The sequence below is a fragment of the Vigna angularis genome, chromosome 5 (genome assembly GCF_016808095.1).
Source record: "Vigna angularis cultivar LongXiaoDou No.4 chromosome 5, ASM1680809v1, whole genome shotgun sequence".
Lineage (NCBI taxonomy): Eukaryota > Viridiplantae > Streptophyta > Magnoliopsida > Fabales > Fabaceae > Vigna > Vigna angularis.
In genome coordinates, this window is record NC_068974.1 from 13,807,974 (window position 1) to 13,823,195 (window position 15,222).

General features: G+C 36.6%; 2 protein-coding genes across 2 annotated transcripts; one reads left to right on the forward strand and one right to left on the reverse strand.

Annotated features, from left to right (window-relative positions):
• The first annotated feature begins 312 nt into the window (after nt 1–312).
• On the forward strand, nt 313–8,163 carry LOC128196645 (uncharacterized). Its single transcript, XM_052878137.1, has 5 exons — nt 313–513; nt 3,305–3,417; nt 5,024–5,566; nt 8,007–8,014; nt 8,087–8,163. Exons 1-5 carry the CDS (start codon nt 313–315, stop codon nt 8,161–8,163), a joined length of 942 nt encoding a protein of 313 aa, XP_052734097.1.
• Nucleotides 8,164–12,609: 4,446 nt separating this feature from the next.
• On the reverse strand, nt 12,610–13,306 carry LOC128196646 (uncharacterized). Its single transcript, XM_052878138.1, has 2 exons — nt 13,181–13,306; nt 12,610–13,128 (listed from the first exon to the last, which is right to left on the reverse strand). The coding sequence occupies exons 1-2, from the start codon at nt 13,304–13,306 to the stop codon at nt 12,610–12,612; spliced, it is 645 nt and encodes a 214-aa protein (XP_052734098.1).
• Between the last annotated feature and the right edge of the window lie 1,916 nt (nt 13,307–15,222).

The window sequence follows — 15,222 nt, forward strand, 5'->3', positions numbered from 1 at the left end:
CTCCTTGATTTCCCGAAACAACGGCAGCAGCCTCTGCTCAACACCGAACGGACAACGAGATCAATCTCGTCCCGAAGAATTCCGAACCCCGTGAGAAAAATCTATCACGCTCGTGATTTCGTTCTCGCCCGTGACAACCACATCGGGGAACCCTTCCAGAATGTTGGGCACGGTAGCGTCGGAAAACGCGACATTAGTTTTAAGCGCGTTGAGCTTGGGTGAGAGTTGGAGCTGGTCGAGATGTAACTTTATGGAAGAGAGGAGGAGGTTGAGGAGGGTGGAAGGGTAGAGTATGGGGAAGCACGTTTAGAGATGGGGGAGACAGGATTGGAGGGTGTGGTGGAAGGAATGGTGGAGAAGGGAGGGATTGGTAGTGAGGAGGGAAACAAGGTGGTTTTGGGGGATGTAGATAGAAAAAAGGGTGGTGAGGGAATGATGAAGTTAAGGGAGAGGGGAGTGGAGAAGGGAAGGGTTGTAGGAGAGGAAGGAGGGGATAAGGGAAGAGGGGAAATCGTACTTCTGGAATAGGTTCGCCACCGCAATGAAGGCACCAACTAAACCAGAAGCGAGAGTTTTCTGCGCGAGAGAGGAAGAACAGTTGTTTCTCGAGGAAGAAGGAAATGAAACACTGTAGGTTATCTCTTTTTTCTTGATGAGAGTTAAGCAATACTACCTCGGTTCTACTCTCCACCGAGGCATATAGTCCTCAGAAAAAAATAAAAAAAAATGAAATGGTTATACGCCTCGGTTCCCGCCTAAACCGAGGCATAAACATGGTTTTGCACCGGTTCTGAACAAATCGAAATCATAGGCTCTACGCAGACTTCAAAAGATGGGCTTTTAGGCATCGGATTTACTATCAACCGAGGTAATATGCCTTATATGCTTCGGGTCCCCTTGAACCGAGGCGTATAAGTTCGCCTAAACTACAAAAATGTCATCGCGTTTTGATAGGCTTCGGTTTCTCCTAAATCGAAGCCTATAGGACGAGTTAAAAAACAGTTTTTTTACTAGTGATAATGGCAGGGGGAGCATTGGATAGGATCTTACATAATTTCACATGCCTACACTTAAGTGGGAGATTATATCTTTATCATGTGATTATCTGTGACAGGGTGAGCATCATTGTTTGATTAATATGATTTACTGATCCATCTCTGAACAACTGTTTGTCATCATATCATTATCATAAGGCATACCTTTTTTGCTAATGCACAAAAGGGGAGAATGCATGCATCATAAAAAAATGGGGTGATTGTTGAGATTATTGATAAGGGGAGCACTGGTTTAGCCAAACCTTACAATCTCAAAGAACTTCTGGTTTTTATGATGACAACATAATTAATAACAAATTGTGTTGTTTATGTGTTAATTGTTCATAACTTTCATGTTTATGATTATTTTAGACCATGTTTGTGTTGATTCTGTCATTGCTGCAATTCACTGTATTTTACATGAGATCTTATCTATGAATGCATGACATATGTTTTAGAAAAGGAAAACCACATACACTTTAGTTAAACTTAACATGTGTAGCAAAACAACAATTTTAAGTCAACTTCATTATGAAGTAAGTCGATTAAAACTCGTGGCTTTGCACAAACTTTTTCAAAGTGTGCTGTGAGTATTTTTGGAAAGAAAGTTTTTCAAAACAGCATTGAAGTGTTACAAAGTTGACTGTATGTGCAAGCTACTCGACTTAGTTAGTTATGTTTTGAAATTCTGTTAATGCTTGTGATGTCTAACGACTATATTTTATATCTTTGACTAAGCATTGATGGTGAGTCAATTGTATTAAATGCGAAATCAATTAAGTTGGTTTGACTGTTATTAACTGTCTGAGTATAATCGACTCTATTAGTAGCATAATCAACTTAGGAGCGTCAGTTTTGTAAAAGACTATATACAGATGGGAATTTGATTTCTACAAAGACCTTTGTGAATCTAACGTTTTGATTGAATTGTTTCAGATTATTGATCTCTGGTAGAATGTGCTAAAGCTACAAGAATCCATCAAGAAAGACTGAGGTGTTCATTCTTTGGTGATTGCTTGACGAGCAAGAATATGTGCGCATTGACTGATTGATCAGCCTGCACTTGAGGTGTCTGATACGTGATCAACTTCTTCTCTCAATCTAGTGAAGATTGTGGTTGCCCTGTTGTCACTATAGGAAGAGAAGGTGCGACGCTCTGGACTTTGAGGATTGTTCAAAGTGATTAAAGACTACAAGAGATGGGATATCTTGATGTTATTCTTTATTTGTATATGCCTATATTTTGATTAGAGGGTTAGAGAGGTGTTTTAAGTCGTTTATGTCTTTTGAATGTTATTTGATACTCATTCACTTTTTTTTTCATTTGGTTTGACCGATTCATTTTCGTTTATCTTTAGGCTTTTTGCGTACGTGGTCAGCGAAGTGCATCTTCTCTAGCGACACCATTTTGAGGTTGGTTTTTTTTCCATCAATGTCTCTTACGTATGATATATGTGTCCGTGTTCGATGTTGTGTTTGTGGATTCCAAACGTATGATATATGTATTACGATATATATTTGTGTTCGTGTAAGTATGATAGTTTTTTTTCCTTCAACGTATGATATGTATTTTTTGTTGGTTCTAGATGTAAGTTAGTTTCATTTTTTGACGTGAGTTCTTTACTTTTGTTGTTTTAATATTACTCCAAGTAGTATGGATCGAAGCTGGATTCATCAGCATTGTATTAGTGAAGAGTATGAGCGAGGGGTTTTTGACTTCATAGAATATGTTATAGAACACGCAAAACCAGTGAACGAACATATTTTTTCCCTTGTGTTCGTTGTCTCAATCAAGTATTTGAAGACTTGGATAACATCCGTGATCATTTGTTCATCCATGAAATAATGAGAAGTTCTACAGTTTGGACCTGGCATGGGGAAGTGTTATATAAGCCAACAACGTTAAGAGGTTCAAATTATGTCGACGAATGAATAAGTGATCATTTAGAAGAAATGGTCCGTGACGTTGGCGAAGAAAATTTTGGAAGAGCTCATTTATATGAAAGTCTTAAGAACAATTCAGAGCAAGATTTGTATCCAAAATGCATCAATTTTACACGGTTGTCGAAAACTTTGAAATTGTTTTGTTTGAAAGCAAGAAACGGATGGACTGAAAAAAGTTTCACGGAATTGTTGGCATTGCTGAAGGAGATGCTTCTAGAAAATAACACGTTACCTATACGTAATTACGACGCGAAGAAAATTCTATGTCCAATGGGTTTGGAATACCAAAAGATACATACATGTCCCAATGATTTTGTATTGTGTAGAGATCAGTACGCTTCAATAAGGTGTGTCTGACGTGTGTTTCGTCACGATTTAAGAAGAAACTTGACAAAAATAACAATGAAGACAATGATGGTCAACCGGTTAAGGTCATGTGGTACTTACCTATAGTACCTAGGTTGAAATGATTGTTTTCTATTAAAGAAGATGCGAAGAATCTTATGTGACACGTTGATGGAAGAAAATGTGATAATCTTCTTTGACACCCAGTTGATTCCCAACAATGGAAGAAGATTGATGAAACATTTCCCGAATTTAGTGCAGAGCCAAGAAACTTAAGACTTGCACTTGTAACGATGGGATGAATCCTTATGGCAACTTAAGTGGCAAACATAGCTCATGGTCAGTTCTATTGATCATTTACAATTTATCTCCTATGTTGTGCATGAAGAGAAAATACATGATGTTGTCTATGATGATATCGGGTCCTAAAACACCTGGAAATGACATTGATGTTTATTTAAAACCGTTAGTTGATTATTTAAAAATGTTGTGGGAACTGGGCGTCGAAGTCTTTGATTCATATTCAGAAGAAAACTTTCGTTTATGTGCAATGTTGTTTTGCACCATAAAAGATTTCCCAGCATATGGAAACTTGAGTGGTTATAGTGTTAAAGGTCATTTTGCATGTCCGATTTGTGGAGAAAATACTAGTTATCTTCAACTGAAGCATGGACAAAAAACTGTGTATACAAGACACCGAGGATTTCTTCCTCAAAATCACCCTTATCGTAGATTGAAAAAAGCGTTTAATGGACATCCTGAATGTGATGCAGTGTCCAGACCACATAATGGGGAAGAAGTATACAACTAGGTGAGCAACATTGATGTTGTCTTTGGAAAACATAATAAGAAGATTATAGAGAAAAACATTTGGAAAAAGTGAACAATATTCTTTAATCTTCCATATTGGTGTAAACTTGATGTGCGACATTGCATGGACGTGATGCATGTTGAATAAAATGTATGTGATAATGTTGTTGGGACTTTACTAAACGTAAAAGGAAAGACAAAAAATGGAGTGAAAGCATGACAAGACTTGGTTGACATGTGAATATGTTCGGAGTTACATCTGGAATCCATAGGAAGACGCACCTATCTTCCTCCTGCTTGTCACAGTCTTTCAAAAAAAGAAACGAAATTTTTTTGTCAAGGTTTACATAGTATGAAGGTTCCACAAGGTTATTCATTGAATATTAGTAGCCTTCTTTCTATGCATGATTTCAAGTTAGATGGTTTAAAGTTTCACAATTGTCATGTCTTAATGCAACCACTTTTAATAGTAGCTATTCGAGCCATATTACCTGTTTTTGTAAGACGTATTCTCACAACTTTGAGTTTGTTATTCAATGGCATTTGCAAACGAGAATAAGCGCAAGAAAATCATCCAAACCCAATACGCATGATATATCCTAGCCACCCCCAAATGCTTTCCTTTCCAATGGTTAGTCTCTAAGCTTCATGCTCCCTTGTTTTGCTCACGGACTTGCACTAGAGAAGATGTGGTCTTACACTCTCTCACAAACTCTCACCATTTCTACTACCACTACAAGAAATATGATTATTACCGAAGGATTAATACCGACGGTCTTTTATCCTTCGATAAGGCAGTGACAGTACCGAAGGAATACGCCCTTCGGCAAAAGGTTCAATTGAGTGAAATGAGAATTTGGGATTTCGCTATCCCATTCTCCCAAATTCAGTATTGTGAAATCTTCTCCCTCCCAAAACCTCTCGACCCTAATCTCAACGGTGGCCATCGACACCTCCGACAACGTCAACCCATTGGAAGACATTGACTTCAACCCCCTGGAGCCTGCGGAGGGATTTGTCGCCCCTCCCTCCTTCGACGATGGCCCCCTCAAGACGGAGGACGAGATCGCCGCAACCTACGAGGAGCTCTACGGCCCCACCTTCAACGGCGTTTCCGTGCTCGGGAATGACGTCTTCGAAATGGACGCCCTGGTGAAGCGGGACACGGGGTTCGGGTCCAACTCGAAGAAGGAGAAGGTCCGCGACGGGTTCGAAGATAGGGTGGTCCAGGTGAGAAGGGTGACGAAAGTTGTTAAGGGAGGGAAGCAGTTGCGCTTCAGAGTTGTCTTCATTGTCGGCAACAAAAATGGCCAAGATTGCATCGGAGTTGGCAAGACCAAGGAAGTCGTCGCCGCCATTCAAAAGTCTGCATCCAATGCCAGGAGGAACATCGTGAAGGTGCCAATGACTAAGTACTCCACTTTTCCCCACAGGTACACATTCAGTTTTTTCTTAGAATGTTATAGTTCTTTTCCCCACAAGTATATCTAAGTCCACATTACATCACAACTCCAAATCAAATGTAATAATTGATTGTTTCTACTGTAAGTTCTTTTACTTTAACTTGAAAAACAATGATCTACAAAATCATAGAACAAGAATTTACGGTAGTGAGAAAATAAGTGCTGTGAAAATGGCCAAAAGAGTTGTAAACAGTATTTTCAATATGGCCTATATGCTTCTTGTAATAGTATTTTCAAAATATCTATCTACTTTTATCTTCACCTTGCTCAATTGAATGCATAATTAGTATTGTTAGTACATGTCTATATGAGTTGAAGGGGATATATAAATGAATTCAGAACTTATTTGCCCTTTTTAACCTCTAACTTTAAATCCAATTCATTTGGAAAGCCTCTGGATCTGTTAAAGGCCTATATTAGTTTTATAAGGTTAGTTGTAGCATTGATTTACTGTTAGATTCCGAATTTTAGTTCATTTTTTACCCTAAAGCTTGTTAGTACCTAATGAGATTATGCATTGGTGATTACCTCCTAGTTTATTGAAAAAAGACATATGTGGATACTTTGAGGACGAGAAAGGCATTTTATTAAATAACCTTTTATGTCTAAAGTATTTCTTTCACTGATGCCATTTTCCTTTTTAACATGATATATATACTTTTGAATTTCTATTCAGTAGAGGATTGTTGTGCTGCTTGCCACAGTTGGAGCAATCATGTCCATAAAAAATTTCAACAACCTCTTCAACAATAGTCATCAAAGAATAGGAGTTGCAGTATATGGCATTATCTGACTCCAAGTTTTATTTGGTCTTTCTCGACCACAAAGGTAAAACAACTAAATTCCATTTCATTGAGAATTTGTGTATCTATACACATGATGTTGTTGGTTAGGAAGTTAAAGTAATTAGACCTTTTATGCTATATGTTTATTAGGATTATTAATAGAACATGATGAATATGATATTATTGTTGTTGTTCTTCACAGAGGATCCAAAAGAAGTGTTTGGTTCTTTACATAGGATACAAGTGTTTAAAGCATATAGAGTACTGGTGAATTTGAATTCAAAGATTGTACATTAGTTGGCTCACTAGCTAAATCACTTTTTTGCAAATATAATATTAATTACTTTTGAGGAAATAATTGAGTTCTTTTGGGGAAATAATTGTGTGTTTTGTTAAAATGTAGTGTAAGGGTGAATTAATTGAGTTCTTTTGATGAAATCTGGAATTTGATTGTTAACATAGTAAATTGTTTCACTGTAACTCATTTTACATTTGATTGACTAAGTTCTATGGAAGTTAATAAAATTTCATTTGCTTGGTGTGAAGGTATAATTACTGAAAAGATTGCTTTATTTTTTACTTGCATCTAAACTCTGTTGTACTCTATATATATATATATATATATATATATATATATATATATATATATATATATATATATATATATATATATATATATATATATATATATATATATATATATATATATATATATATATATGTATGTATTTGAATGGAATTATATCATGTTACAACATCTTGTTGGTAGTTTATGGTTAATGATTGAATCTTGATTGTCTAGGGTGTGATTATTTCACATACCTAAGAGTTTGATATGTGGCTAATTACTTTCTATGGTATTTAAGTTGGTATGAATTGCTAAGTATAACTTTCGGTCAAAGCAAAGATAGGTATGTTATGTTGATCACGTATAATATCTAAGCTAAGTTAATTGTATGGAATCAAGTTAACATATAATGAAAAGGATAAAGTAAGTGTTATGTTAAGCAAGCATAAGTATTATTGATATAAAAAGAATGTGCAAAAGCATGAGAAATGGTTTAATTAGGCATGAAAAATTGATATAACATTGAAGTAAATGATTTTTGCACTACACTTATCTGTTTGCTAAATGGGAGTATGATCTTAATTGCTGAACTGGAGTCAATACATGCAGAAAACCTTATTGTCTTAGTTATAAAACTCTGTAGAAAATCTTGTTGTTTTAATTATAAAACTCTGCAGAAAACCTTCTTGTTTTAGTTATAAAACTCTACAAAAAACATTTGTTGTCTTAGTTACAAAATTCTGCAGAAAAGCTTTGCTGTATTGCTGTAAATTCTGCATAAAATCTTTGTTGTTTTGGTGTAAAATTCTGCAAAAATACCTTACTATTTTGCTGTATAACCTGCATAAAAATCTGGTTTTTTTGATGGTATATTCTGCATAAAAATCCTTGGCTATTTGACATTTATTAATCTGATTGAGTAGTTTATAGCTTTTGGAGATATTGTTTTATGTCAAGTAGGTATTATTGTTGTTAAAGGTTGTTGTTGGACTATGTATAAATGTTGAGATTGTGACTGTTTTAGTGGATACAATATTGTTTTAATGCTCAATTTCAGTTGTAGTGGTACTTGATATTTTTTGTACCTTTTTGTGGTTTGTGGTGCATATTAAAGACTATTATATGTTGCAAATATAGGTTTTTGGAGGTTTATGTTTCCAAATGCAAAGTCTAGTGCTGCATTACAGGACGAGGTTGAGAACGCCCTTCGGTAATTACCGAAGGCTTTTGGCCCTCGGTAATTACCGAAGGCTTTTCGCCCTTGGTAAATACCGAAGGCTTTTGCCCCTCGGTAATTACCGAAGGCTTTTGGCCCTCCGTAATTACCGAAGGCTTTTGGCCCTCCGTAATTACCGAAGGCTTTTGGCCCTCGATAATTACCGACGGGCGGAAGCCCTCGGTAAATGTTAGCGACAAGGGATTTACCGAGGGCTCTTTGACCGTCAATAAGCCATCTGTAATTACCTTTTACCGACGGTTTTGGGCTGTTTCCGAGGGCTCTTGGCCTTCGATAATGCCCTTCTTTTTTGTAGTGTACTGAATATAGGGTTAGGCTTGTTTCCTCCAATCTCCCGACTGTCGTGTGCTTTCTTATATTTTTAACCTAATCTATAACTCAAACAGACTGTACCCTAATCTCCAACGGCTCAGAATCTATCTCGGTATCCATAAAATATTATTCGTTTAATTCTTCCCTTGCTTCTATCTTTAAATGGCAAAAGATACACTAAAAACTAATTCTATCTTGATTCGCGGAGACTACCTAAAACAAATGTTTTTTCTCTCCTAAACTTAAGGATCATATAATTAATATAAAAAATAACTTACTCTCTTCTCGGAACCCATTCTGAAAATTTAAAAATAAAACTAAAACTAATTAATAACTTTTTATACTACTCCTAAATATAAAGATTGAAATACTTTTATTTTAATACTTAATTTTGATATTAAAAACACCCTTTATGACTTAGAAACTAGCTTGAACTCATGTTTTTACTTTAGTTTTGTGAATAAGAGAGTTGAGGTTATACTTGATGATTTTATCACTAAATTCCCTTGATTTTTTAGGTTATTGGAATGATTTGAAACAAGAGTTAAAGTACCGAATAGTTGGAATGCAAAAAAATCAACCAGAATGCCATAAAAGTCAACAAGAGTGCAAAAAAGTCAACCAGAATGCAAATTCAACAAAGTGCAGAAAAAGGACGTTGAGCGTAGAAAAAGGGCGTTGAGCGCCAATTTCTTGTCTCATGAGCACCACCACTGAGCGTCAGTTTAGTGCCGCAGCTACCGTTGGGCGCCCTTTTGGGGCAGTGAGCGCCAGTTTCGTGGGCTTGGACCCGTTTTCTGTTATTTTTATGTTCTATTTAAGGACTTGCACGTTCTAGGGATTGTATCTTTTGATGGCATAAGCATATAAACACACATTTTGCTCCTCTAGAGGCAAATTTGGGGATTCAGGAGTCTCTTCTTCAGTTTCTAGGGTTTTTCTATCTCTTCCATTCCATTGTTCATCTAGTTTCTCCATGATTATGGTGAACTAAATTTTATTTGTTATTGGGGAAGATGTAACCTCTAATGTCTCATGTATTGAATTGACTGAGACTACCTAAAACAGACATTTTCCCTTTCCTAAACTTAAGGATCATATGATTAATATAAAAAATAACTTACTCTCTTCTCTGAACCCATTCTGAAAATTTAAAAATAAAACTAAAACTAATTAATAACTTTTTATACTACTCCTAAATACTTTAATCACCTAATTCCATACCATAATTAAGTATCTAATATTTAAAATTATAAAATAAAAATAAAAGATATTTTTATTTTATCCACTATAGAACATCAAACACTACCATAAAGAAAAGAACATGCCAAAAATCACTAAAAACAACAACACTGGATTCACAACTTTTTCTTTCTCAAAACTTCAGAATTAATTATGAAAGCAAAACCATCTATAATATCGAGTCATGAGTGTGCACTCTCACTACTCTTATCAAGACGTTTTCTTTTCTTAATACTTCTAGTTAGATACCCAATATTGCTATCTAAACTTGAAGAACATAACCTGATCTACTATTTTTCACAAGAGACTCAACATATTCATACAAATACACAAGCATTAAAGTCACACAACAAAAGCTAGACGAGCTTACTCCCCAAAGTCTAAAAAAGTTTTTTCAAAAACCTGGCTCTGATACCAAATGTAACACCCCGATTTTTGAGATGTCACGGTGTAAATTTTTTATTCAAAATTTTTCTATAAAAAAATTATTTCGGATAATCAAATTTTATTCGATTACAATGCAGAAGCAAAACATAATAATAAACGTTATTTGTTCAAAATAAAAATCTCAAATAATCTCTTTTACAATAAAAATATCAAGTCTGAAAACTTTAAAAAACAATAATTCCCGAAATCAAATATCCCAACTCTTACATCAGCTACTTCGATCTAGTTTTATCTGCAACTCGTACAAGTACGATCATCGTAGGTGGAAACCACAACCACAACATTTCAGGGTGAGCAACCAGAAATATCATAACATACCACAAAACATATTTCATTTTTATCACAGAGTAATATAATCATATAACATATTCCATCACATCATATTATCATAGTCACACCATTCATGAACCAATGTCGTTTCCTTCTACTGTGTCGTCATGACCTGTTATGACTAACAAGAACCTGTTCTGAGTAACAGGGCAATTCGACTCGTCTTCCATCGCGACTTCTGACCTATCTCCCCGACTTCTCAAGGACTAACGAGGAAAAGCACTGGTACCACGCGCACTAGTGCACTATACTCAGCACGAGCCGAAGTCTTTTGGGCGAGACATCCACCTCCCCGCGTAGAGGGAAGTGACACTCGAATCAATATCTCTAAACAAGAGTCCAACACATCACATTCTTAACGTAGAGCAGTACAAAAAGCTCACACATGATCGACGACAATACAAGGAAATAACATAGCTTCATATCCACATCACATATTAATACCCATTCTCAATAACATGTATAGTTCTATATTCGCATCACAACTCCAATACACATTCTCACTAACATATATTATACCACTAATCATCAGGTTTAAACACAATTCTCAACACATTACATCCATAATCTCAATAATATGCCTTTCCCCATAATTACAAGATTTATAACACAACCTCATTACCTTTCATAAGTACTATCAACATAACCTTTATCCATCAGTTTCAAACTTTCACAACTCAAAATAATTATTCAATTAAGTAAATCAACTTAACAACCCATTAACCAAAACACCACCAACCCGTGCCACTAACTTCCAAACGCTCACCTTATAATTACATATTCTCAATACATTCCACACTTCTCAATAATAGATATTAACTCGTCAAACAATAGGTTTTACCATATAAAATAGGCTTAAATGCTACTTCGTCCTCATGTTAAGAGGTGAACTTCTGTTTAGTACCCGGTTTTAAAAATGAAGACATTGGGTCTCTATGTTATGAAAAGTGTATGAATAAGGTCATGTCCGTTAAGTTGACAGCAATGACGTTAAGTCCACATGCTGATGTGGCCGTACTTTTTCTCTTTTCTACTGTCCAACTTTTTCTCTCTCTTGTTTAGTTTTTTCTTTGATGATTTGTTGAACTTGTTCTTTCTTTGTGGACCTTATTCATATAATTTTCATAACATAGGGACCTAATGTCTTTATTTTTAAAACCGGATACTACATAGAAATTCACCCTTAACATGGGATGAAGTAAGCATTTAAGCCTATAAAATACTACATCTTCATATATAATACTACATCTTATAAAATAATACGACTTCAAATAAATCACCATAAAACATATACAATTATAACGACTTTTATGAACTACTACCACAATACCTAGAAATATTCAACTTTTATTATTTATTCTATATACATAAAAATCCCTCGTATTAATTAAATTATGAAAATTATTCGTACCATCACTTAACTTATATTACTAAGAAAACAACAAGTATTCCAGCTAAAAGTTTAATCCCCTGAACTTAATAGTTTTAATACATATATAATAATATAATATTAATTATAACTTAACCTTGTTAAGTTTCTTTACTGTTATATATCCGTTATATAATAATTTGCATAAAAGTTATATATTATTATATAATATACAAAGATTATAAAAACGGAATGAAATCTAATATATAATATACAAAGATCATAAAAGAATTATATATTATATGTTAATATATAATATAATATAATATATTATTTATAAATCTTGATTTTCCTAAGAGCAGCATAGTACAACACCTTTTATTAAAATATGAATTTCTTTATTTAACACCGTAGGACCCACACGGGACCCTTACCCTCTCAACATTCCCTCACAGACTCTCTCCTATTTTACCACTAGTAAAAAAAGTGGATTTTAACGCTCTACATACGCTTCGGTTACTGAGAAACCGAAGCGTATAAGATTATATGCCTCGGTCCCCATTCAACCCGAAGTCCAAAAGTCATATTGCTTCGGTTAACAACAAACCGGTGCGTATAACGTAATTACTGCCTCGGTTGCTATGAAACCGGTGCCTAAACCCCTTTCTATTCCGCTCTATTGACACGGTTAAAGATAAAACCGAGGCCTATTACCCGGTCAAATCAGCACCTGACCCACTTTCTCACTTTTTCCTCTGACACTCGTCTCACTTTCCTCTTCTCACTCTCGTTCTTCCTCGTTCCCACTCTCATCTCCCCTCTCGTTCCCACTCTCGTCTCACTCTCCCCTCTCGTTCCCCCTCTCGTTCCCACTCTCGTCTCACTCTCATCTCCCCTCTCGTTCCCACTCTCATCTCCCCTCTCGTTCCCACTCTGATCTCTCTTCTCCTCTCCCACTTGACAGCCACGGTGCGAGGACGAGACGCGATGGTGGCGGGCGTTGAAAGCGGAGGAGAGGCGCGATGGTGGCCGGCGTCGAAAGCGAAGGGGGCGCGATGGTGGCCGGCTTCGAAATCGGAGGGGAGTCGCGATGGTGGCCGGCGTCGAAAGCGGAGGGGAGGCGCGATCTGTGGCGGTGGACGGAGGATCTGTGGCGGCTAGGTCACACCGCGAACGCAACGACGACGAGGACGCAGCGGCGGTGAGGACGCGGCGATCTGTGGCGGTGGACGGAGAGTAGATCTGCGCGCATGGAGGGGCGGATCTGTGGCGCGCATGGAGGGGCGGAGGTCACCTTCAGAGTTTGTTCGTCTCTGCTTCTGAGTTTCTTCAGCTTAAGCTTCATATCTCTGTATCTTAGTTTCTGAATCTGATTTTTTTTCTCATTGTAATTTGTGGGTTGTAATTTGGACGAGTTCATGATCTTTGCTGGTTGTTGTAATACTGGGAAATTGAGTTAGATGATTTCTGTTATGATTTTCTGTTAGATGGAGTTATTGATTTTCTGCTGCATCTGTTGTAATACTGGTTTCAGTTAGATGGAGTTCATGATTTCTGCTATGATTTTCTTGTTCTTGGTTGTGTTAGATTCTGGAGCTGAATGAGAAATTGAGATTGATTGGCATGAATGAACGAGAACGAGGAAAGTCTGGAAAAAAAACCACACACGCTATTGCCTCGGTTCTTAGATAACCGAGGCATATTTTTGCTTCTATTATCTCGGTCAATAACCGAAGCATAAACCTTAAATTTTTTACTTCGTCTTCGAATGCCTCGGTTGTAGAACCGAGGTCTATACACATTTACAACCGGTGCCTTTATGCGTTATTGTACTAGTGTACGTAGTCCCTGTGGTGAAATATAACCCATGCACATCTTTACTTTCCTTTTCTTTAAGATTTACATGCTGCACATAAGTAAAACTACTTCCAAATTAAACCAAAGTGAGAAACCAATCTAACTCTTGTCCTTCTTCTCTTTCCACGGGTCCTAACTAGAAATAAACATTAATTTTCTTTAAATCCCAACCATTCTATTCAATTCCTAAACAAACTGGCACACCACACTCTTCTATCATTCACGCACACATATATATTAGCTCACATCTTGCTCCATTTAAACACATACCCCTCCACACATCAATCCAATTTTGTTTTCTCCTCCATACAAACCGAACTCCTCCCACTATTTCTTCTTTATTTCTTCCTCCTTTCTCTCCTGTTTCTTTCCTCTATTATCTAAAACATTTGAATACTCTTCCTTTCTCCCCATGAAACAACCCTTGCAGAACTACCAAAACCCCTAATGAACCCTCACTACAAAAAAGAAGGGTATTACCGAAGGCCATAATCCTTTGGAAATAATCATAAGCCGTTGGTAATGATCTTTTATCGAAGGCTTATCGACGGCCAAAACACCGTCGGTAAAACTTTTGTCGCTAACATTTACCGACGACTTTTGTCCATCGGAAATTATCGTGGGACAAAAGCCTTCGGTAATTACCGAGGGGCAAAAGCCCTCGGTAATTATCAAGGGATAAAGACCCTCGGTAAAAACCAGACAGAAGTAAGTGATATTTGTATTTATTATCAAACCACACAAACCTGCATACATGTTCACAACACAAAAAGACGTGTATAACATTTTCAAACCACAGACAGACCTCCATAATATACATTCTTAAATTTCATTTGTATTGTTGAAATTTAAGAATTTGTAATTGGAAATCAAACATTAAACATAAAACATAAAACAATATGTTCATCTAGCAAATGTAATGTAGTACAATCCTAATGTAACATAAAAAATGTTCTAACAACTATGTTCATTAACAAAATAAAACTAAAAATCTACATAGTCATCATAGACTGTCTTCATCATCCTATTGCTCTGTAGATGGCTGGACTGGTGTGGGCTGAACTGATGTGGGCTGCTGAGGGACAGCGGGTGATAGGGAGGGTCGTGGTGTGGTTGGAGGGACAGTGGAATGAATGTCTGAAGCATCAGGCAGCGCTCTCATTACCAGGGACTTGAAGTTTGTAAACTATGTTCTCAAGTCACTGTAATTTTCTCTCAATTCATGATTTTCCTGGTCACGTTGTTGTAGTAGTTGTGTCAAGCACTCGATGGTCTCTTCAGCAGTAGTGGTAGAAGAAGAAGGTTGGTGATTCATAGTACCTCCTCTTGATGTTGTATAGTTTGCAGCAAGTTGTCCTGCACCGTACACTCGTCCATTTTTCTTCCCACCAACGACATCGATCCAGCACTGTGTCCTACGGATGTTGTCGTCCTCATTAGTTGCATCATCCGGTGTAGGAGTTGACCCATGTTTGGATC

Coding starts and splice junctions, on each gene's coding strand:
- LOC128196645 (XM_052878137.1), top strand. CDS start 313: ATGGGGGAGACAGGATTGGAGGGTGTGGTGGAAGGAATGGTGGAGAAG. Junction 514..3,304: donor ATAAGGGAAGAGGGGAAATC/GTACTTCTGGAA, acceptor TGTATTGTGTAG/AGATCAGTACGCTTCAATAA. Junction 3,418..5,023: donor CAACCGGTTAAGGTCATGTG/GTACTTACCTAT, acceptor TCCCAAATTCAG/TATTGTGAAATCTTCTCCCT.
- LOC128196646 (XM_052878138.1), bottom strand. CDS start 13,306: ATGAACTCGTCCAAATTACAACCCACAAATTACAATGAGAAAAAAAAT. Junction 13,129..13,180: donor GAGACGAACAAACTCTGAAG/GTGACCTCCGCC, acceptor CCATGCGCGCAG/ATCTACTCTCCGTCCACCGC.